We start from the raw sequence: 24806 nt of genomic DNA, 5'->3' as shown, positions 1-24806 counted from the left end.
ATGGAGCCTGTTCTCTGAGAGTACTGCAGATACTTCCCCCAGGATGCTGAGCTGGGCAGTAAGAGGAATCATCCCAGAAAACCACCTCAGATCACTGAAGAAAGAGACTCTTCCTTAATTTAATGCATCTAAGTTGCAAGACACTAAACCAGCATGAAAAATTGAGTCCCAGCTAAAAGGCAGGTTGTTTATCACTAACCATTCCCACCTCATTTCAAGGCAGACCCATCAGCAGCCCAGTGACCTGGAGCCCTGCAGAGCATCCCGTGTACTTACACACTTTTCACTGTCAAACACATAGCACAGGTGCTTATTTGATTCTGAGTCCTTGCATATGAAAGTAAATATTCTCTTGTCAGTTTTGTCATCAGCACAAAAGGATATCCTGTGGAGCTGGCAGTTGTGCTGGACCTCCTGCAAACAAACAAAGATAATTTTTAAGGAATGACTGCACTTGCTTAGGATAAAGATACACAAAGGAAAGCTCTGGATTTCCTCATAAGAGCAGGCAATCTTCAGTAGTGTTTTTGAATGTCTCAGTGTACATGAGAGCACCCAAAAATGGACTTAGAGTGTAACAGAAGTTAACAAACTCATCTCTGAAAAAAACGCTCCTGTTTTTACTGAATGTAAACAGGAAGTTTTTATTTGGACAGCATTTATCTGGAAGTGTTTATCTGGACAGTAATTTTGGTTCTAGAAAATTGATTTTACTGTTGCCTTGAATCCCTCTGCAATTTATTTAAGGCCTGATTAAAATAATATGTTCTTTTTCCAGGTGCACAACATCTTTAAATTTCATCATCTCCCAGGGTTTTTTAAAATGGATTTACTAAAATGAGTCCTTCCTTACTTTGCTACATTAAATATAGAAAACAGAACTAAAATCACTTTGCTAACCAAATAAAGAGAAATCAATCTGACATACAAATACTTGCTTACTTGAGGTACCATGCAAGCAGCTTTTAAGCATTATTTTTATATTTTTTTGCTACTGTATTTAATTTTCCATTAAAAGCAAGTTCAGCTATTTAACAAGTTGCAATGGCAATGTTATTCAGCTGCAAGAGCTTGACTAGACTGAATTAAGCTAACTATTTTTTTTTTGTTGTTTTTGTTCAACAATTCTCTTCTTGGTATTTTATTTTATTTTATTTGGCTTATTACATGGGAAAGCAGTATTTGCTTTAAAGGAAAATATGTTGTCTAGATGTGAACTATTATCTATTAAAAAAAGAAAGTCTGTGCAGCACTGGGGTTCCCAGCTTGCTGCAAGGCCATAAACACACAACCACACAGCCAAAAAATGCACCCTACAGGCAATCTTCTCCCCTTGCCCCAAGTGAGTTCATTTTCTGAGTCTTTACAGCTGTTCTGACTGAGTATTCTATTTCTCCCATGTCCCAAATCTCTGTCCTGTGGTAGCTCTTTAACACACAGAAATAATAACTTGTGCTTGCCCTGGCACTATGAGGTTTACAGATTCATATAATTATTTTTTATCATTTAAAGACAGAGCCACTTCTCTGTAATCCTTTTTTTTGAGTGCCAAGTATAGAATCAGCTCCTGATACATGAGCTGGCTTCTTGCTCCTGCTGCCATTAATAGTCACTATGTGACTAAAACCCAATATTCCTCTGTAACATCCAGAAGTGCTTTGTTTCAAAAACACACTGCAAGAAAGACTTTAATTAGTGCTGATAACATGAAATTGAATTTCCTAAAGCATTTATAACCTGTGCAAAAAGAAGGAAGACTCGATTGAATTTACATGCAGCTACAAGAGATAAGTGGGGGAGATAAAAAGACTGCTCACAGCTGATTACTACTTGAATTGTAATAACAACATTGCTAAGAGATTAGCATGTTCCTACCCCCCCAGGAACATATATCCCACAGCTTTCTGTTAATCTCTGCAGGAAGGCTAAGATCTTCTGGCATTTCAAACTCTTATTTTGAAACAGTTTTTGCCAGGATATGGGGTTCAGAACCCATCTGGCCTACAGCACAAGGAAGATACAAAAACTCCAATTAAAGTTGACGCGGATATTTCTTGTCCCTGCTGCTAACTGTTGAGTTCTGGCTGTGTAAAAAGTCTGAAGCAAAAATGGGCTGCAAGCACCTATAGCACTGAACTACAGCTGACATTTGAAAAAAGGCACTGCCACTGCCTCAATGCAGCAATTACTCCACAATTAAGAAGCAGGAACAAAAGATTCTTCTAAATTCAATATCTAACACATATATGGAAAGGTTTTTATCATATGAAATGCTAACATTTATTTAGCTCATTGTTTTCACCTTCCTCAAAGTTTAAAAGTCCTGCTTTGAAAGGATTAAAAATACTGAATGCCACATTAGCTACAGTGTGCCTTCAGGACTATCATGTACCTTACTGGGAAAATGTCACCCATGGTATTTTAGAAGATTTTTTCCATCAACAGAATGGCTTTTGTTATAATACTTTAAAAAATACAAAACAATTAAAACCTTAAAACCAGTGAAAACAAATATTTACTAGCTTAGCATGAAAAAAACTCATGTAAGTTTCTTACCTTTGTTTTTGGATCTAGAATTTTTACACCATAGATTGAGATTTGTAACTCAACTTTGGGCGTCTTTTGGCCTTCAGATTTCTTGATATGCCTTGCAAACTGAAACATGAAAAACACAACAGCAACCACATTAATAGTAATTTTATGTGTTTTTTATTAATTCTCATTTTCTCTCAACTCCCTCCACCTGAAGGTGTTTCCTTCCTTCTTCAATAAATATCCCATAAACAACACCAACTGTTCCAAGAGTTTCAGTTGGGCACAGACCAGAATTTCTAACTGCATACTACAGAATGCTCCTAAAATTCAGGAAAAAGTATTTTAAAATTACATAGCATGTTCCCCTGAAACTTTTATCTGCTTCTTATGCACTTAATTGAAGCTTTTGCATGAAATTTCTCTGAGAGCAGCTTTCAGTTTAACAGCTGCCTGATTGTTGAGCAGAGAGCATCAGTGTGTTTTCCACACCCCACTATTTCTAAACTCACTCCCATACTCATGCACAGAGGGTACTTCCAGATGTTCCTTTAAGACATTCCATCAGCTGTTTTAAACAGGGCCAGCTTGAAAGCACTGCAGTTGTCAACACCTAAGAAGAACTTCATCTATTTTATTCTCAGAATGTATCTGCCTGCAGCCCACTAGATGATGGGTAGACAGCACTTTATATGACTGGGTTGGGTGATATGTCCTATCCAATACATTTTCCATCCCTTTGTATCTCCTTTTCTTGACTTACCTTTCTCTCATGAACACTGCCTATAAAATCAGCACAGTATCCCAAATTTGCTCCTGCATGACAGTTAAGAAGGGCCCTAAATTTGGGTACCTTTCTTAGCAAATTTGTGTGATTGCTCCATATTTTGCTCTGTTACCAGAGCAAAACGTAGCCCCTCTCAAGTCTTTCACAGCCTGGAAGAGCATTTTCAAATTCATAAAGGAAGATGATCCACTAAAAGCCAGAAGTTGGAGTCTCTGCTTCAGAGCTCTATGTTTGAACACATGATCCTCAACATTCCCATTCAAGAATAAACTGGGTGTGTAACTCCCTATCAGTGCAAATATTCTGTGTCAGAACTCAGTGTGGACAATGGCCATCAAGAATCTAGGGTGGCACCAAGGGTGCTGTCCTATCAGACCTGGAACACACCAGCCTGAATTGCCTTGTGATGTGCTTGGCCGTAGCCAACTGACACCTCTCCCACGAATCCTTAAAAACTCTGATTACAATTAATTACCCATTTAAGTGATAGTTCAGGGTTTGGATTTTTGCTTTTTCCAGTTTGGAAAATCGTCCCATAACACAAGTGCTTTACACAAGATGACTGTCAATCTCTTTTATTTCATTTTGCTTACAGGCAGCTTCACTCATGGCAAATTATTAACTAGTTTGGAGAACCACCCCAAAAGCACAAAATGAACCTGTTTTTTCCCTTCCTCCCAATTTTATTCCTCATTTTGAATGCATACTTATTGGACTTTTAATACCTAAACATTAATTTATAATTAATCCTATTAACTTCACATAATAACAGGACTTACCCAGACACTTCATTACTGATTAATGCACCCCAATAGCTGATAGGTATCACACACTTGGCAAAACAAACAGCACCCTCCCACCCCAAAACTCCAAACAACTATCCCCCATCTACAGCACTCTGGGCCATGCTCAAAAACAACTCTTAATTATAAATACCTCTTTTGCATTTCAACATCTACAACTGCTACAGTCACTGTAAAGGTGCATTTATATATTTTATATGTATATCTTATTCAAGATTACTTACTAGTGAAAACCAATTAGTTGAGAGTAAAGAAAACAAAATTTCCAGTTCTGCCTCTTCAGCATCAACTACATGTCTCTTGAAACACATCCTTTCCCATCCACATATTTAACTTCAAGCCCATGTCTTGCTATATACACTTTTAATACACATTAATCCCTGTATTTTTATTAAGGTGTGCCATTCCAGATGCATCTTTTAATTTTTTTTAAAAGACATTTTTAGAGAACAAAAAATTTCAAAAATTTCATAATTGCTGGTTTACAGAATTTTGGCCAATGACATCTGCTGACTTCAAAGGACAATGAAAATTCACTACAGAGAAAAAAATATATTTTCTTTAATAAAAATCACTCATTAAACCACACAAAATCTGTCCTAGATTTTATAGTGCAAATTTAGCTGCCTAAATCTGCGCTTAAAGAGGAAAAAGACAGGACAACCACTGCTTTATTAGCACAGATTTTTTTAATCCAAGAATATAAAACTTAAAAGTGCCTTTAGATAACTTTCAGATCATGCATTTATTCATTAGCTGCACTCCACCAGCTTTCCTCTCTGATTTGCAATCTCCTGATGTCCCTTCATTGGGTGGGACTTCAAGGATGTGTGTGATCCTTTTTCTCAGTACTCTGCACTTTGCCAGGTTAAATGGAATCACTACAAAATCCAAAGATCACCTGGACAGTTTGGACATCTCAATTCCCAACAGTGCCCAGAAAGACACCCATGGAACAGACAACCCTGGGACACAACTCAGCTTGAAACAGCCTGGAACTCGAGCAAATCCTGACCTTTCGGAAATGTCCCTTTGCAAACAAACTGTGCACAAGTATTTCTGTGCAGTAGTGAAGAGAAAGCACAAATAATATTTGATTTTACTGCATTAAACTCATGGTGTGCATTGAGAACGATGGAATGCTTGATTTTCCAACAGCAATCATCTCAGAGTCTGAAACAACAGTTACAACATGAAAAAGTTGCAGTTTTTAAAGAAAAGAAGTTTTAAAGAAAAAGGTTTTAAAGTAAGTGATGTGAATAACTTGCACAAGTTTTAGAACAGCTGGCCAAAGCTTGTCCAAGTAGTCAAGAAGACTTACAACACTGAGGAAGTTCCAGAAGGGAGTTCTGTGCCAATTCTAAAAAAAGGGTGAACAAACTGACCCTACCACGTCTTCACTCTCAAAAAGCACAAATCCAGTTCTAGAACTAGAGAATTCAAATGAGATTAAATTAATGATGACCAGTATTTTACAAAAAATGCAGCTTGTCCAAGTAGGCAAAGCATCTGCATTTTGTATGCCATTATATTTAAGAACGTGAAGCAATAGAAAGAAAGTATGAGTTAAGTTAGTTACATTAGTCTCCAGATGTAGTTATAAACAGGAAATTGTCATTGGGAAGATATGTTTCTAATGTATTCCAGCAGGGTTTATTTCTTAAGCATGACATTATTGAACAATGACCAGGAGAAAAATAATTACTGATAAAATCTGCAGGCAGAAAAAAGAAAAGGGGAAAAAAGGGGAGAAAACTAACTAATGATGTGAAATCTAAAATGGTTACAGGGGAAGCCTGCAGAACACAGACTGAGGAAGGGGCAAATAACAGAGAGAACCTCATCAACCAGAAATCCACAGACTGGTATCCCAACAGAGCCCACTGTTTTCCTACAAGCAACCCTGCAAATCCCACAAATGGCAACAAGCTTTGGCTCTTGAGTACCCTGTGAGGATGGAAGAATGAAGTCTTGATAACATGGTAAGACTTCCACTAACTGAGGACCTTCTCATGAAACCAAAACTGGGAAGATATTTCAAAAGATCCTTAAGATGACATCAGTGGCTGCAGTGCATCAGCTGCCTGTGAGAAAACACTCAAATGTTACCTGCGGAGGGTTTCAAATGCAGAAGGATGTTGACAAAACGGAGAAAAAATTCACAGGAGATTTACCAAAGTTAGCAGAGGGCTGAAAAACCCACTTTAAGAAACTCCATAAAATCAAACCCAGGCCAATGGTGAAAGAAACCAATCACAAAAGAACCTTTTCCATACAGACATCCAGACAAATGAGTTTTTTAATCAAAGGTTTACTGTGTACAGACAGTGAACAGCACACAAAGATTAATTCAGAAAATCTGTGGCAGTTCCTTTCTTAGCATTTTCCTGCCCACTGCCCTGTGCAATAACAGATAACGCACAGATACTGATCAGCAATTTCTTTTATATCTGACATTTTCCAGAATACCACATTCAGCCACCTCCCAAACTTGTGCAGAGTTGGAACAGCACATCCCACCACTGAGTCAGGTATCACAAATTTATTATTTTATTTATTTCTAAGTCATTCCTTCTACCTAAAGAAGGGACCAAGGGACCTCTGGACCTGGGAGATGTACAAACATTATATTTTCCTATCTGCACACATTTGAAACCAAGTAATATTTGTATCTCACACAGTAACAAGATTATTTAAGAGGGTAAAAATCTGTAGCCTCCCATTGGCATCAAAATGGAAAATGATATAAAATTATAATGAATCACAGCATGGACTGGGAAGAGACACAACAGGCCAAATTCTTACACTGTGAGTTTATACATATAACTTTCTCATGCACGAATCCCAGGTTTGGGCCAGCTCCGTGGGATGGGCTACTTTGTGTTCAACTGCTCCTGAATTAACATTATATTTTCACTGCATTTTTAGGGAATGGAATAGATACAAATAAACCCATTTTCTGCAGTTTAACTTAGCTTTAAAGATAAAGAAAAAACACCCACATATTTTGTAATTTATCAGAGCAGCAGGGGAAAATGCATACTCTAAGAGTCTTACTAAAATTAAATTTGATGTGTTTAAGTACCAAGTCTTAGCAAACCACAATCAGCAAAAACGCCATGAGATAAAAAAATCATGTTTTCAAGACAGCCAGGAACTGGAGCTAAAGAATTAATTGTTAGGACTAATTATCTCAATAGATCTATAAATCAATTTAAGCCATGCAATCAAAACTACATGCTTCTCTTTAATATTTACAGCTTTGTAACCTGTCTTGGAGAAGATGCTTTTCTCCTCCTTTTTTTCTTTACAACATTCATCATGAGGAAACATGTCTGGAAAAAACCCAACAGGCCACATTTTTTCTTTTTGCAGTGCCCTAATGTCATCTAATTGGTCATGTTAGGGTCCAAACTCTCATGGACCTTTGATGTGGGCATGATGAAATTATGGCCTCTGAGAAATAGTTGTCAAGAGGAGGAAAAGGTGAAAAGGCCACTGATATGCAAAACTCAATCTCTCAGTAATCATATGGGTAGGGAAAAAGGCATCCAGAAGTGTATTTTATGGAATAGGTTGCATTTTATTTTCCAGACACACACAGGACTGAGGGGAAAGCTACCCATCTAATATCCACAGTGTAGGAGACAGTACAGTGCAGTCTTTTTTCCATCTCTCACTTCTGACAGATTTTTTGAGTTTTGTTTTATTTGGGGTGGGCTGCTTTGTTGTTGCTGTTTTGAGACCTTTTGGTTATTTTGTCTGGTGGCATGGAGTTTTGGGGATTTGTTGGGGGTGTTTGATTTATTTTTTTTTTCTTGTGTGGTTGGTTGGGTTTTTTTGGGGGTGGAAGAGGCAAGGTTTAATTTTAGGTTTTTTGAGAGGCAGGGTAAACAGGTATTTTCTTATTCAGCTTTTTTTCATCAGACTTGCTTTGGTCTTCAGGATGTCCTTGACTGGTCCTGAACCACAAATTCCACTTTTTGCAGTACTTCAAAGAGAGCAGTCATGGCTGGAAGGCTTGGCTGCAAATCTCTTTACCTCAACAGTAAAAGCTTCTCTGTACTCCACCCTCCTCTGTCCTTTCAAGAACAAATGAAACTGAGCTTTAACACAGAAGGGAGCTCAGAACAATATCCAGGGATGGTCCTTTAAGGGCAGCAGCAGGACAGCATCTCTGCATGTGTGGAAGCGTGTGAACGAGCGCTCTTCACTTTGTGTATCCTTAGAGGTCAAGAACATGATGAAAATTTCAAGTTGTTTCAAAGTGATTCATTCTATTTGCATTTTGTCTGGTCATCTCCACTTACAAGATAATGAATTGAAAGCTGGGTAAGTGAGCAGCCTTAGTTTGGCCCTGACAAAAACATCCCTTGGAAGACTGTAGAAGAAACAGCCCAAACCTCAGGTGTTTATTCTGGTTTCTCCATAACATTCCCCTCTGCAGCTCTCTTACCACTGCTCTGCTCCTTCCATCTATCAGGCTGCTCTTTCTACCTGTTCCCACATCTCACAACCCTTCTGACACTTGATAAGGAGGATCAAATTAGTTCTTACAGTCTGGTCGAGAAATTACAAACTCCATTAATCAAGGAAAGTAATAATTTCACTTAATAAAGTGTGATGTGACACCATATAGATATTTAAGTACCATAGGCATGTTTGGATACAGCATCTGGGTTCCACGTGCTTTACTTTTTGTTCATTCAAGAAATAAGTGAAAACTTGAAGGAAAACATGTTTTTTTAATAAAATTATTATAATAGCTCACCTTATCTTACAAATAAATAAACACATTGTAAAACACGAGTGTTCAAGTTTCTTCTTTCTCCTGCAGTAAAGCTCCAAGCACTTGGAAAACACAAGGGGAAATCCCACCTAGATAAAACCATTGGAGAATCCTCCAGAAAAATTAATCATAGTTGCTTGAAGAAAACTATCTTCTAATTGCAACTGTCCCAGAAAAACTGTCAAGCAAATATAAAAGTCGTATTTGGGATAAAAGTAGAACAAAGCCTCAAAAAAAAGTTTGTCCAAAATATTTTATGTTTCTGTAGAACATCAGCTCCATCTGCTGGGAAAAATCAGTTTGTGGAATGGCAGCTGCAGTTTCTGTGCTGGGCAACCCAAATCTTTGTGCTGAGTTAAGGGCTTTTGATGTAGAGAAGTAAACAGTTGTATATCAAATCTTGACTCTGACAGTTTGGTGACATGAGGGCTTAAAGAAAAATGCTTTCTGGTGGCTGTGTTTCATGGTCTGTATATCACTGGAAGCACGTGACTTCACAAGCTTATTAGAGTGATGCATGTCACTTGTAAAAATAGCTCTAAACATTAGCAAAGTGTCAGTTATTTTTCTGCTAGCTATTAATTTTAATCAAAACCAAATTATGATTAAGAACATTACAATTAAAAGCAAATCCAGATAATTTAAAAATATAAATATGGCATCAGAAGCTACATGGTCTTCTAAAAAGTCTACTACCCCCAAACCACTTTATATTTCTTCAATAGTTCTTTCACTATGACATTAGTTTTTCAAGCTGTTTTAATTGCTTAAAAATTTTCAATTAGCATTTTCTAAAAACAAGCTACAAACATGTGCTTAGGGAAAAAAAAATCCAGTACCTCCAGGCTTCTCTTCAAAGACTACAGATGCACAATGTAAGTCAGTCTTCAAATGAGTAGTCAATTAATTGGGGATTGTTTCACACATAAAAGTGTTTTCATTGCTCTCTGAATTCTGTTCCAAGATTTTTCAAGTCCTTCTGAAATCCATCTTTATTTACTTTGGAAGTTCTCTAATAAAATTGTGATTATGTAAGATCACATGCAATACTTGATATCTAAGCTCCAAAATCCCAAACTTGAAAAAATAATATAATTCTGGCAGCAACTATTCAGACTTTTATGTCCAAGTTGGTTTACTTAGGGAATGTGTGTAGAAAGTTAGAGCAGGTATCTACACACTCCAGTGACACCATAAACACGTACACAACATTTCTGGCTCTGCCCACACTTCTGAGAGCAGTTATTTTGAAATCCTTTTTGGACCCACTCTCAGAGGAAACTATTTCCATGTGTGAAATCACAGAACTCAACCCACCCAAAGCCTCCTCCAGTGATCAGTGTGAGCCCAGGCCAGCCTGGGGTTCCACCAGTGAGACAGAGACACTCAGCATTTGGTTTACACAGGAGTCCAATAAACACCACTACAACAGAAGCAAAGCTGCTCCACAGCAAGATATCACTGTGACAGATTTCTGCACAGAACTAACATTGCTAGGGGTACTGGAATTTTATAAAGACAAACTACACAAGATGCACAAACCCAAACATTTTGTTTCCACTGATAGAACACCGCAATGCTTAAAAAAGGCTCAAAACTTTGCCTAAAACATTTGAAAACATCTAGGCAATAATGATTCTCACTAACTGCAGCACAATAAAGTCTTCTTGGCACAAAACACTCTAAGAATCAACTAAATGAATTTTTAAAGGCAGCTGTACTATTTTGGTGGAGTGAAAACAAGAGCAAAGAATGTGTTTCAATACCTTAGTAAGGCTACTGATCCATCTCATAAAGATGGCTTTCTCAAGGGAAAACTGAGCCTTAAAAGCTGAGCTACATGAGTAACCTCACGTTTCCTTTCTGCATTTCTTTAGTATGGTAAGAACACAATTTTTTCAATACTGACTCCCTTTTCCTGCCCATTTCCAAGGAACTTGTTTAAATGAATAATGAAAAGCCTGTGAAAAGGTTATGAAAAATGCAGCAGTAGGGAGAAAGATTTCTACATCTAAATAAACTGAAGAGCCAATAGCCCAGAGCAGCTAAGCATGAAACAGTGCAATTCCACAGGAACAAGGAAGTGGAGTGGACTGGAACAATCAGCATTCTCTGCCTCAGCTCAGTGTCTGAAGAGCTCTGAGCTCATCAGCTCTCTCTCAGCAGGCAGGGCAAAGCCACATTAACTGAAAACAACCCTCAACAAGTCATTGCACTTGGTTATTTTTAGTTGTCCACCAAGTCCCTTGTAACCAAGAGGAAATTGCAAAAGTCTGATTTTCTCAGCCACAGGTGGGGATGGCAGCTGAAACAAATTCTTGCTACCTCAAGAAGCCCTAAAGAAACACAAAAAAGAAGCACTACCCATTGAAGTACATTAGCTTTGTAAATATTTCTGAATAATTGCATAAACTGTAAGACAACTAAATATTGTACATAGCAGAACACCTGACCATATAGACATAATAAAGAAGAGCCTACACACTAAATAGATTAGTAAAAGCAGTTACTTGTAGAGTCACTGAATTCACCTAGAAAGCCTAAGTGAAAAGAGGTTAAGAGTACATTCCATTTGGATTTCATTAAAAATCCTTACCTTTAATTTTCTAACAGCATCTCTTACAACTTCTGTGCCTTTGGGCTGCTCCACTTCTGTACTGCCTAGAAACTGAAAAGATGAGCAAGTTATGCATTTAAAAGCCTAATCAACTTGAGTAATCTTATTTTCCAATTATTTTCAAACAGCATTTTGGAAAGGCAATTGTTTCAGTAATTGATAAATAAAAAACCTTTACATAGCTATCTCTAATAAGGAAAACAATAATTAAATTCTGTACTAATATTAGCATTATCAAAATTGAGTTTAAAAAAGCATCCTATACAAATCTGTAAATTAGAGGTTCAAGTACCTTTTTCCACAAAGAAATTACCACTTCGGTAATAACTCTTTTAGAAAACAATGGAAAAATTCATACAAAATACAGATAGAAGATAGTTCCCATGAATTGACACAAGCCAATCATTTGGACTATGTCACTAAAACATTGATAAAAGATGTAAGATACATGAAAAGAAATGATTTAGCTCTCAGAGCTACTTGGTATAGTAGCATCATGGATTTAAAGGAACTCGGGTCCAGCTTAAGAAAACAAGAGTCATATTCAAGTAGTTTCTATTATAATTAATATTTTTACCAAGTAACGTTCTAACAAAAACCAAACATATGTCTTTTAATATATAAAGCACAATATTGCATAGGGACCTTATTTATTTTTACACTGAAATGCTTTTATTTTCTGTACAGTTACACTTGCCTTTACTGCACTGTTAGAAAAGGTATGACAATCCTGCCTGAAACACACTAATTGATTTTCTATGGTCCAATTTTCAGACTGAAGTAAAGTCACACCATGTACATGTATATCCTGAAATAATGCTAGGAAAAAAAACCCTCCCTTGTTTCCAAAATACAGTTTTCTGTGTACTATGACACACAGACACATGTACAATTTTTAAGTCCTAGCCATTTCAAAAGGAATTTAAATTTGCCAAGATACAGACAGTTTAAACAGATTAACTCTGAAGTGTTTAGTTCTATTAAACCTTCCAAACATGTTTAGTGTAGTCAGTGCACTCAAGGTAGTCCTGCAAAGAAACTGTGAAGCTCCCAGTAATGAACCCTCACTAGACATTTGCTACTGCCCCTGAAATACAGTGTGCACCCTGAAAACAATGGTGTGTAAAATCAAAACACCACACATCTACTGGCAACATTCTCTACTATTACAATTCTCCAGCCAGGAGACCAGGGTTTGGAATCACAGAGCAGAAGGCTCTACTACTGATTTGATGTTTTTCATGCAACATCTCTGATGAATTTAGACTGAGGGGATGATCTTGCCTGGAAAAGTGACAGATGCACAAAATGCATGTAGAGAAGGAAGAATGATTCTTGGACATGATGGACATTGCATGTGCCAGAGACAGGAAGGGAAAGATGAGTGAATATAGTAGGTAAGATCAGATGAGAATCTAAGAGGAGGGTAGAAACACCAGCACTACCAGATGTCTGCACACAAGCGTACTTATATGCACCACACCTGGCAGAACACAGGGGGCAGAAGTATAATTGCTCTAAGTTTGTGAGCAGCTCAAAGTACGTGACACACAGAGCAGGAATCCTGCAGAAACACAGCAAACAAGAGCTGCAGGTGTGGACAAGGCTCAATGAGCAGAGCACAGGTCACTGCTGCCCATGGAGAAGCTGCCAGCTGAGACAGATGCCTCATCCATGGTTGTTTCCTAATCCTGGTGCTGTTTTCAAACTGGCAGTACCAGTGTAAGCAGCCCAGTATTCTAAACATAGATTTAGGGCCAAGCCTTAGGTGGAACTGGGTCATGTACACAATGAGATGCTCCAGGTTATGCTGCCTTGCCTGCAGCTTCTCCAGAAGGGCACAGAGCTGCCCTACATCTTCTATTTAATCACTTCCATCCACATGACAGAGCCCTGATAGAGCTTAGAAAGAGTCATTTCCCCATAACTCTCATCCCAGCTCTCTTCTCTGCTTCACAGTCCAAGAAGAATGAAGGTATCTTTGCTGTACACAGTAAATCCCAGCAGCAGACCAATCTTTCCACAAACAGTACCTTCCACAAGTACAGTTTTCCCAGAGGCTTGTACCTCATGCTAATTCACATTACTGCCTCAGAAAATGTAAGTATCAAATTAAGCTTCTGCCACAGCTGGGGAGTCTGTTAAATGTCACTGAATTTTAAAGCTTATAGTAATGTTCCCCAAACCAGAAATTACCATTTATGATCATAGAGGGGAGGGAGAAGTAGATTTCTAAACAGAAAGATAAACTGCTGAAAGCACTTTAAAAGACTGACAAAACCTGAAGAAAAACTCATTGTGTTTGCTCAATAAGTTACAAAAGAAATAAACAACCAAGACTCAGAGAATACAGAAACACCATGAGCCTTATATCAGCATTTATGGAACATAACCCACCAGAATTCCATAAGCCATTGACTCTCTTCCAGATGAGTGTTGGTTTTGACATTAAGCATCCCTACTGCAATTTCTATTGCTCTCAGCAGTTTTGAACTGAATGTGGAATTCAAGCTTGTGCATAACAAACTATTAAGCATAGGAAAATATAGATATTTAATCCAGATATGCAAAGAAAATTTGTACCTTAAGTACTAATACCAAGAAAAATTTCAAGGCTATACTATGGATTGCACTGTTTGTATCTATTTCTAACTCTTAATTGCAATAGTACTTTTTAAAAATTCAGATGTTTTCAAATTGCTTACACATTTCATGCTTGACCTCCCTTCTTAATTTCTGGGTAAGAGTAATAAAAAGAAAACTAGCAATTAAAGGGAGATATTCTGAACATTTGTATTAATTTTACTGCTCTGTTTGGGGAAACATATAGACAGAATTTCAGACCAAGACAGGTTTGTTACAAAAGAATGACTATGCAATAAAGGCTTAACAAACAGCTAATGTTTTAAGGGGAGGTTTTTATTGCTTGCTTTTTCATTTGTTCTGTACCTTTTCCATCTCATCTATCATCACTTTCTGTTTAATATTAGGTACCAATTACTGTGGCATTAGTCATGATAGCTAAGCCAAGCAAACAGATGTGTTTGCAGAGCTGGGGCTTCAGCTGCCAAGGTCACCGTGCTGTTTGTACAATCCCTGGCACAGAGGACACGCTGCCACCAGGGATTCTAGGGAGCCACTAACAGCTAACCCACCACCCTCAGGAAATGGGGAGGTGGCCATTTCACCACAGTCTTTCCAGCAGATTTTTTTTCACCAAATCTCTCACAAACACAGAACAAATATTTGTTATATCAGGAAGTTGGCCAGTTGTGGCATGAATGATACAATTATTCAGCATGGATGAGTCTCTGCAACAAAAATTTCAAAGCAAATGGTGCAAATGTGAAACTTCACTTTTCAAGCCCAGGCTCCTTTAGGAAGCAGCAATGATCCAGAGTTTTAGATGGGAGCTTGGCAGGTCAGTTTATGATTTTGGCATTTGAGGCTCCCTTCTTCAACTTGACTCATGCAGAACAACCAGCATATGAAACCTTAGTGGTTCCTGAGAATCAAGCTAACACAACTCCTATGCTTCACTGCAGAAGAAGGAATCAGAAAATAACAGTTTCCCTCCAGATCATTCACTATTAATCCCAAATGCAAACTAATAAACCCATTAAATGCTTAAGTGTTCTTTACATAAGTAATGTGTACAAATAGGTAATACAGCTGAAAAATGTTTACACATGACTGCTACATCTATTTACTGTCTGCAACTAGCAAAAAGATTATTCTTGAGGTTGGTGTACTCCATGCATAATATGCCTATTCAAAGAGACAATACTTAATTTAGGCATGCCACTAGATTCAAATATTTATGTGTTATTTAGTATTAAGAATAAGTTCATGATCATACTGAATTTTCATTGCATACTTTAAAAAGTTGGAAGATGGCATAGCAAGCTAAAGCAATGTTCTTTACCACACATGGTTCACTGCAGTCTGCCATTCTTCCAAACATATTCCCTACAAAACCGACGAGCAGTTATTTTTCTAATATATTACTAATTCTCATTTCAATTGCAGCTGTCTGCAATCAGAAATAACTCTTATGAGGCCAACAGATCCTATCAGTCAGAACCACTTAAGTGTTCCTTTAATGTACACTGATGTTTGTCATGAAGTGAGCTGTTGGCCAGCCACAAACAAGAGAAACACCTCAGATCAAACTGTCTCTAACCTAATATCAGCAGACAACCAGATGTGTTCACTCCACAGGCAAAGATTTGCAAGATAATGCAGCTGAAAAGAATTAACAGACACTATTTCAACATATTAAATCAACAAAGGTTGTAGCACTGACAGCAGCTGAGAAAAAATTCAGCCCTGTAACAGCCAGGAGGGCTGTCTTACACAACAAGCTGTCAGACAGACCCTCTGTGGGGAATATTGTTGTCAGAACATAGGTGACATTTCCCAATGCATTAACATGAACAAGACTATTTTGGTCTAATTCCATTGTGAAGTTTTGGCTGGAGAACCTATATAAAGGTAAATCTTTTACTTTGCTTGCTCAATAAAAAGTCAATTCAAATTTAAGACAACTTCAGGTATCCAGAAACCCTTACATTCTGACAAGTCTGCTGCTGTTCTGATGTGCCCAAAATCTTAGGTCTTAGTAAGGCCAGGTGAATCCTTAAGGTTAGCAGTGCACTTTTTTCCCCTGACATGGAGCAAGAAACTCTCCAGTAATTCTTCCCCTGGCAGCTTAGATTTTGACCCTCAACATTTTATTGGCTTTACATGCAAAGCACTTTCAGGTGCTTTTCTTCAAAACTTAGGGGGGAAAAAAGCCTCTATCCATGCTTAGGAAAAGTTAGCTTTACCAGAGGTAAAAAAAAAAAATTAATAAACTTGACTCCTGATTAGGAAATAGTTTTAGGCGTACTTCTGAATATTTAATGTAGACTGCCACTCTTCCAGTAGAGAGCAGTGTAGGATATTTTAATAATAAAACAACATCTGTTTTCCTTTGTCATCACATTTCAATGTTAAAAAAACCCCCAGTCTTTTACAGTGCCACATTTCATTTCTTTTTTACTCTGAAATTCCTGAACATTAAAGGTTCTTTCATGCAGACTTAAATGCCATTATATGAAAAGAGTACTTACCAAACTCAAACAATAAAGAAAGAGAAAAAAGCCTTGCAAAATTACTGGATACCTGCTGCCAGCTTTTGACAAATTAGCTCCTTCTACCTCCTCAGTTCTACAGGGATGCTGATTTACTGAAGAAAGGAAGACAAATGTATCCACATTGTGAGAACATCAGAACAACTGTGTATAAAACAAGAATGAAAGAGAAGTGGGACCAGTTTTGAACAAATGTCTAAGCTGTTAACCACTCCATAAGCCCAGGCAGACTTTTTGTTCAGCCTTTCACATATGAGCCTTCTCCATCACTCAAACAGCAGAAGGACAACAGGGACCATGAAACAAACAATACTGTGTATTTTGGTTTCCTTGTCTTTTCCCACCCCACAGTTCAGTTTCTCACCTGCAGCAGCTTCCTTGATTCTCTATAAATACACGTTTTTGCCAGAGCACATAAATGTTTTGATTTTTCCCCTTTGGAGAGGGCCTTCCTAGTGCCACCTTAAAAACAATTCGCAGGCATGACTGCCACTCAAATGAGAGCAGAAATCCAACTCACCACATAGGAGTATGAGGCAGCAAAGTGGCACAGACATCAGCACATTCCCTGAATATCCCCTGCTTGTCTGACATCTAATGTTCTGCACAAATGGTGGCCCTGACACAGGAAAGAAATTCTAGGTATTTTTGAGGGAGTGTTCAAGTACCATTGGCAAAGAAGAAAGATGAATTCACAATTAAAAACATATTAAAAAAAAAGTTATCTATAGGTATTTTATCCATCAATACAAAATATTTACAGTAATTAAAATATGAAGAAAGAAAAAGCTATTGATTAAGTTATTGAAATAATGGGGAGAAAAAAAGAGAGCATTATGGAAAGGATCATAAAATAATTAGGTTCAAACAGCCCCACTAGCTTAATTTATACTTTCTTCTATTCTCCACAAGTGCATTAATTAAGAGCTCCCCACCATCAAATGTACAAGAGTAATTTCAGTCTTTCAGTCTGCATCTATTAATCAGAAATAAAGAACATTATTAGATAACTCAAGCTGGACCTATCTTTGAACAGCTGACAGAGACAACAGACATTTCCCTGGAGTAGTGCACCTTACCTGGATGTGGCTCCTGCCCAAATGTCTGGAAACAGGAACCCCTAGAAATATTCTGACAAAGACACCTGAGAAACTGAGGACATGTGGCAGCCCTAACCCTGCCTACACTTCCTTCTAACACATGTTCAGATAGGGTAAGAAGAGAAAATATTGAGATGCTGACTGGAAGAATCTGATGTGGGCTAAATCAGCTGAATTCAGCTTGGTGTAATCCTAAAGGCCAAAGAATGGAATAATTACACGAAGTCACATTCCTCCTCAAGTCCCACAACAGGAATATATGTTAGTATTACCAAAACCAGATTGTTTGTAAGCAGAACTTCAGAAGACTTTAGGACACACTTGGTAAATGATCAGAACTTAAATCCTCTCCAGTGTGGTCAGGTACTGAGGGGGCCATCAACAAGGATAAAATAAGAAATCAAATCTGATTGCAACACAGCTATCAAAGCTATGCTCTGCCTTAAACCATCTAATTCTAAAGATAAAATAATGCTAATACAGCTAGTACCAACACAAGGGAGATAAGAGCAGGCTGGAATACAGAAAGCAAGTAGGAAAGGTAACACATGTATCTTGTCAAGACTGTCACTACAGAAAACACCAGTTGTACAAGAGAAAAAAGCCAGCACTTCTTCAGTCCATCAATCTCCCCAGCACTTCAGAAGCACATCTCAAACTGAACTGTGCCCTGAAGAGCTGTCAGACTGAGCCTGAAGATCAGAGAAGCACTGGGGGTGGTGGACCCTGACCTCCCACTGCACACACCAGCCACCCAGGCTACAGGCACAGGCTGAGAGCAGCACAGCTACCCCAGACTGACTCCCAGCCACCTCAGGCACTGATGAGAACATTTCCCTGGCTCTGCTCCACTCCCTTGTTAGCTGGAGCTGGCTGTTCACTCCAGCTCTGAGTGAGGAGGCAGCAGCAGGAGGATAACAGGAATACATCTTGAGGGTAATCCAGTTTGGAGCAAAAAAAGCCAGCAAGATCAAGTCACTTCTAGAAAATTCTTTAAAAACTTTGATGTGTGGGAAAAAGGCTTAAAAAGGCCACACTTAGTCAGTGCATAAATGGCATGATGCTAATACTAATAGTATATCAAGCTGAAGGCCTGTTTTCCTTTTAATCCCAGGTTCACTTCCCATAGCTGATAAATAAAACCAAGGATAACATTTGGCATGTAATAAACAAGGGCAGGAGAAAATGGCAGTGAGAGCAAATTCATCACTGGAAAACATAATTTCTCATCATATACTCCCTGGCTGTGACTGGGTCACACAGGTTCTTTTGACAGCATTCTTTCCTCAAGCGTGTTACAATGTTCTTTAACCTTCACATGCAAGAATCCTGTGCTCAGAGGCTGGACAAAATGAAGGAGTAAATTAAAGAATGGCACATTTCCAAAATTTATCTACTGTGCTGAAATTTGAACTTACTCTGTATTTCCAGTTCTGGCTTTATACACATGTTAAAAGACCAGGGTTTTTTTGGTAGGAGAAACTGTCAGATCCTTTTACTGCAGCAGGATACGGCTGACAAACCCAAAGGGCACCATCCTCAAGTTCTTACAGCTCTTTTACTTCAATCCACACACTACTGACACTTACACCAAACACTAGCATCAAATCACTGTCTTATGTTTCTCTGCCACTACTCATCAACTGCAGAGCCTCCTGTAGCACAGCTGGATACTGCCTGAAAGCTTAAGGATAACTACCAGGAGAAAACCCATCAAATGGGCATAGTATTGACTAAGGAGAACCACCTTGACCCTACACATGGCCTGAATTGCTTCTGACCTGTGTAGAAAATGACTGAGCTATTCAGCCACAGATGCTCAATAACATCCTTGCCAGCTCCTGCTGACCCTCTGTTGCTACTCTCATGTTTGTTTAGATTCCATTTAGTTTGTGATTGCAAAAAACTAAGAACTGGCAGCTCTAAACTGATTGGTCAGTCTTAAAATACAGCCTATCTTTGGTTCTGTAAGAATTTTCATTGTTGAATCAATATTCAGTGAAGGTAGGCACAAAAACCATCAAGATAGGAAAAACAGACCTAATTATCAAACTGGACACTTCTTTTAGAAGGGCTATTCAAATGTGAAAAGCCTCTGATATTCACTGAAGACACATCACACTGCTTGAATGCCTCAATTTTGAAAATTTATATCCCTGACTGGATTGTTTCCAGTAAAAAAAGTATTTAAGTTACCTTCACTGAAGAAAGACATCTAAAAATAATTCATAATCACTGTTTTATACATCAAATTTTCAGCTTCAGAAGTAAATAATAACAGAGTGGACATATTTTTCAGCTTTACAAGCTCATAATTAGACAGACTTAGCTCTGCACCACAGCAACTCAAGTTAACTCAAGCATCATTTCTTCATAATTATAAAGTCAAGGCAGGCCCTTAAATGTACTCAAACACTGCTTTTCACTGAGTCCTATATATTTGAAAATATCTTAATGTAACAGGTTTGATACCATTTGCTGCTTTTTTTCTTCTTCCATGAATAGATGCCAATGGGACAATTTAATTTATCTTAAACATAAGACTCACAAATTGCAACTACTCCTACATTCTTTGTACAGATGTGAAATGTAGTGTTAGAAACTTCAGAACACAGAGGCCACTTTGCTTCACTTCCCCTTCAACCCTTTCACATGGCAGCCTGCAACCCTGGCCATTCAGTAGGAACTTCACTGCACTGCTGTATGAGAAAACCTTTAATTGTTACTACTTATGCAAAACCACTAATCTACCCAAGCTGAGGTTGAAGATCATCTTCTTCAGCATTTCCAAGTGAAAAAGATAGTTTTCCACATCCACTGGCCCCTCAAAAAACAGAAACCTCTCCAGTAAATGCTATATTAAAGGAAAAGCAAGATGAAGATACCAAGTCCTGGTATTCTTACAGCAACTGGAAAACCCAGCATAATCTGTCCACAGCTGTTGTCCTGGTTTGACAATTTGGCCCTGCTGAATTAACACCTTGGTTTTCATAACTCCACTGTTCCTTTGAATGCAGCACCTAGTGGTTGGCTCTAGATCAGCATCCTGAATCCATCTCTTCTTTTTTTTTTTTTTTAAATAAAATACAGCAAGCTGAAGCTGGAACTCTGTTAAGCTCCATCTGTCCTGCTGACTTTTTTTACTGTTAGAAATATTAGATCTAGCTCCCCAAAAAAGAGTGGACACTAAACCGAGACAAAAAGCCCTTATGAAGAATCAAGATATGCCATCAAGTATTTGATGACAAAAGCTATCTTAATTCAGAAAATTGCCAAAGCCTCTCTGCTCTACCAATAAGGTGAAGCATTTTGATGCACTCAGAACTTTTGGGGTGCACCTCTGAGCCAGGGGAGCAAACAAGACGCCACTGAGAGCAGCTGCTCCTTCCAAGAGATGTTTCCCAGATGAGTTCATTGTTAGGAAGGGCTCTGAGCAAAGGCTTCAGATTCTTTCTTTCATAACAACATGTACAAGACCAGCCAGGAGTTTCCATGTGCCAGTTCAAGGTGGGATTGTGCAATTCTGAGCATTCAGAAGCTGGACACAAAACTCTTACAGCCTTCCTCTGCTAAATGTAAATAAACTCTAGGGGTTCTAGAAGAAATTATGATGGATTTATATAAAATATATAGAGAATATATATGTTAATAAATACCAATTTAAAAGTATTGAGGTCATTCTTTTGTACCAGAAAGCACTAATAGTATCTTATAAAAGCAGAGATGAAATTCCACAGACATTTCCCATTTTGTGGTTAAAGTTTATTTTGATCTAATTTCTACCTCCCTTGTCCTTGACTAACATAATACTGAACTTGTACTATCACACTTTTGCCATGGCAACATGCAATGACATTATAAACACAGAAACAGGAATTCCCTGTGGGACAAAAAACAGAAGTCACAGTTGGGAACAAAATCCTCATTCCAACACAAATAGCCTCAGTAATAGGAACAAATAACTATTGTCCCTGACTTTCAGTTTATTAAAGACCTTTTCCAGCTAAATGTGAAATAAGAAATGGCCTATTTTAAGGACACTGCATTGCTTCTGCATCAGGACTTTTAATACTGCGAGGCTTTCTGCACCATAATTAGAATAAATGACTCCTGATTTAATTCTTGATTCAGAGAATCAATGTGCTGTCAAACAGAGGACAAGCAGCACACCAGAAAAGAGCTATTCTGAAGAAAGAGCCATGAATGTGTGCAGCTAATGCTTTAGCAGTTTGGAAATATAATATTTTTGGTAGGCTTTTCAAGGAATCCAAATATTTGAACAGTCTGAATTTCTTTTTTTAAAGCTATCCTTAACAGAGAAGATCATCTGCTCTTTAAAATCTAGTATCATAACCACTTTGTGTATAGTAAATAATTATGTGGGCAAGATAATAGATACCACGGGACAGGGACAGGTGCTGAGGAGTATTAAAGGACAGGAACACAAAGTGTGAAACTTTATTGTTTTTTCATTGGTTGGTTGTTTTGGTTTTTTTTTTTTTTTCCTAAACTGCAGATTTCCTATACTGAGAACCACTTAATTTTTAAAGGAAGAATAAGCCTAATGTTTTTATAGTAATGCAACTTCAGTGGGAAAATATGTTGAGTCAGTATGCAAAGTGTAATTCACAATCACATGGATAATCTACATGAATATGCTAAATTAAATGCTATATTCAGAGAAAGTAATATCAGCATTTTGATAAAAGTGGACAAGAAAATGTCTGTGTAATTAAAAAGGAGTTTGTTTACTTTGCTCCTGGAAACTACTTCCTAAGCTCCATTTACTTCTTTGAATGTGTCAGTAATTTTACACAAATGACACATACACATGTCTTTCTCAGTTGCTACATTCACAGAACACTATCAGAAATTTTCAGAGAATATTCGACTGGAATAACCAAATCAAAATTGAATTAGTTACATGTGGAAGGAACTAATGATGCAGAGAGTGAAGGTCCACGCAGCAGATAAATACAGATGGAACAAAGCAGAGCAGTAGCCACACCCTTAAAATTACAACATTTTTAAAGTTCTGACAAAATAGCTTTAAGTGGGTATCTTAAAAGAAAAAGGACAGGGCAACCTGCACTGGTTCTGGGTGCTTTGATTATTTGGACTGAAAAGAAACAATAGCAACAAGACAGTACAGCTGACAGGCAAACTGAAAAAGCAAATGAAGAGCAGGGGAAGGAGAAGAAATGGCTCCTCAACCACAGCAGTTCAACAGCATTTTCACCTACTATGGGTTCATGACCATAGCACAAAGTAAGCTGTTCAAGGATTTTTGGGAATTGCATTCAACACAAAGATGTTGGAAATCTTCCTTTCCAAGGCTGGGAATGAACCCTTACCATACCTCTGCCTCATGGTCTGTGAACGTGCTGCTGCACAGAACACAAACACTACCCTAAATCCCTCTTCTTCAATTGCATCACAGATTCTGGAAGCAAGTACAACTCAGGCAATGGGCCTCAACAAGAAAAGCACTTCTTACATTGCTTTAGCTGTACTGGATCCTTCACTCTTCCTTCAGGGAATTGGAAGTGTCTCCTCTGTGATGATTTGTTTTTTATGAGCCTGTCTATATTCTTTCTTGTTAATCTGTCTTTTAGAGGAAACTCCCTTCTTTATAGAATCTCTCATAAAAGACAGCTATAAAACAGATATGATCACCATAACGCCTGGCCTTCAGGCACTTGAAGAATATCCATAAATGTTTTTTTCAAAATCTGGCTAGGATGAGAGTAATATATCTTAAAAAAATATTTGGAACACAAATAACTGTTTTTTTTTGTTATTTAACAAATGTGCAGAGCACTACTGAAACACAGGAAACATTCTTCCTGCTGAACAGCACAAATTCTAAAACTGAATTTTTTTATTAGACTGATTATTTTAGCAAAACACAAACATTTCAAGCTGACAACATCAGATATGAAATGAAACCACCATTACCATGACCTTAGATTTACCAGCAGATGAGACTACCATCTTCTTGGATGAATTGTTTAAGAGAACGTAACTGAGACAAAAAGTAATCTGTAAATTATTTTAAAATGGCAATAAATCCAATGAAAATAGTGGCTTTCACTTCAGAAAAATGTTTTCTAATAAAGGACCTCAATGTGGTGCTGATGTGGTAAATTAATCTAGTCTAGATCATTATAGTGATACTCATATCATTAGGTGAACATAGAGTCAGTAAATTCTGATTCTGTATTTAAAAATCCTTCACATAAAGATTTGGAGTCTTCCCTAAATAGCAACCTAATCCTTTTCACTAGGAGAGCAGGTATTGAGAAGACTTAATCTTGAGCTCAAGGCATGAAAGCAGAGTTCAAAATTTGGAGCCTGATTTGAGAACAGAGATTTGGGGCAGATATGTGGAAAACCTTCAGCATTACCTCAGTTCCTTATCTTTAAGATGAGGATAATAAGTCACCCATTTCTTATCTGCATTATCATTTAATTATCCCAACTGAGAAGAAAGCTCATGAGAGAAGTCCAAGGTCTTCTGCTGCCTACTTATTCTGAGCTTTGATCTATGACTATTTGCATCAGGGTAGCACCTACAGCCTCTCTCTCATTATTCTAGAGGCTGTATAAACATCAAAAAGATAGCCCTTAGCTTCAAAGAATTTATGATCTAATGAACTGTGATAAATTGCAGTAACCCCTTGGAAAGGCACAGCACAGTTTCAGTTAGTACCTCTGAGTGTTACTGATGAAAATCAATAGAAAACATCGACCCTATTCTTCCTCATACACATCAAACACTAACACAAATAAAAAGTTAAAACCACTACAAAATTACCAGAGTGCTCTGTCATACAGCACACACTCAGAGTGCTTCAGCAGATTTCAAAGATTAAAAAAACACATGTGAAGAGGTCCCACCTTCCCACCTGCCTTTCTTCAAACCCCAAAAATTAACCCCCAAACCCATATCTAATTTGAAAGATTTAAGATTACTCTGAACATTAAGTATGCACATGCAGTTTTGGGGAATGCTTTTTCATTTTGAGAATGTGATTGCCTGT

The 24806-nt window shown here is 37.8% G+C and overlaps 1 protein-coding gene across 5 annotated transcripts in view; it reads right to left on the bottom strand.

Moving 5' to 3' along the window:
• Positions 1-24806, bottom strand: part of GULP1 (GULP PTB domain containing engulfment adaptor 1) — a 135927-nt gene that overhangs the window by 27475 nt on the left and 83646 nt on the right. For all 5 annotated transcript variants that reach the window (XM_056496500.1, XM_056496502.1, XM_056496503.1 and 2 more), the window contains 3 exons: positions 11508-11579; positions 2557-2655; positions 277-414 (listed from right to left, as the gene is read on the bottom strand). In XM_056496500.1, the coding sequence (XP_056352475.1) occupies positions 277-414; positions 2557-2655; positions 11508-11579 (309 nt within the window). The remainder of the gene's footprint in view (positions 1-276; positions 415-2556; positions 2656-11507; positions 11580-24806) is intronic.

Source organism: Oenanthe melanoleuca, chromosome 7 (genome assembly GCF_029582105.1).
Source record: "Oenanthe melanoleuca isolate GR-GAL-2019-014 chromosome 7, OMel1.0, whole genome shotgun sequence".
Classification (NCBI taxonomy): domain Eukaryota; kingdom Metazoa; phylum Chordata; class Aves; order Passeriformes; family Muscicapidae; genus Oenanthe; species Oenanthe melanoleuca.
The sequence above is the reverse complement of the archived record's forward strand: the minus strand, read 5'-3'. Positions and strand labels throughout refer to the sequence as shown.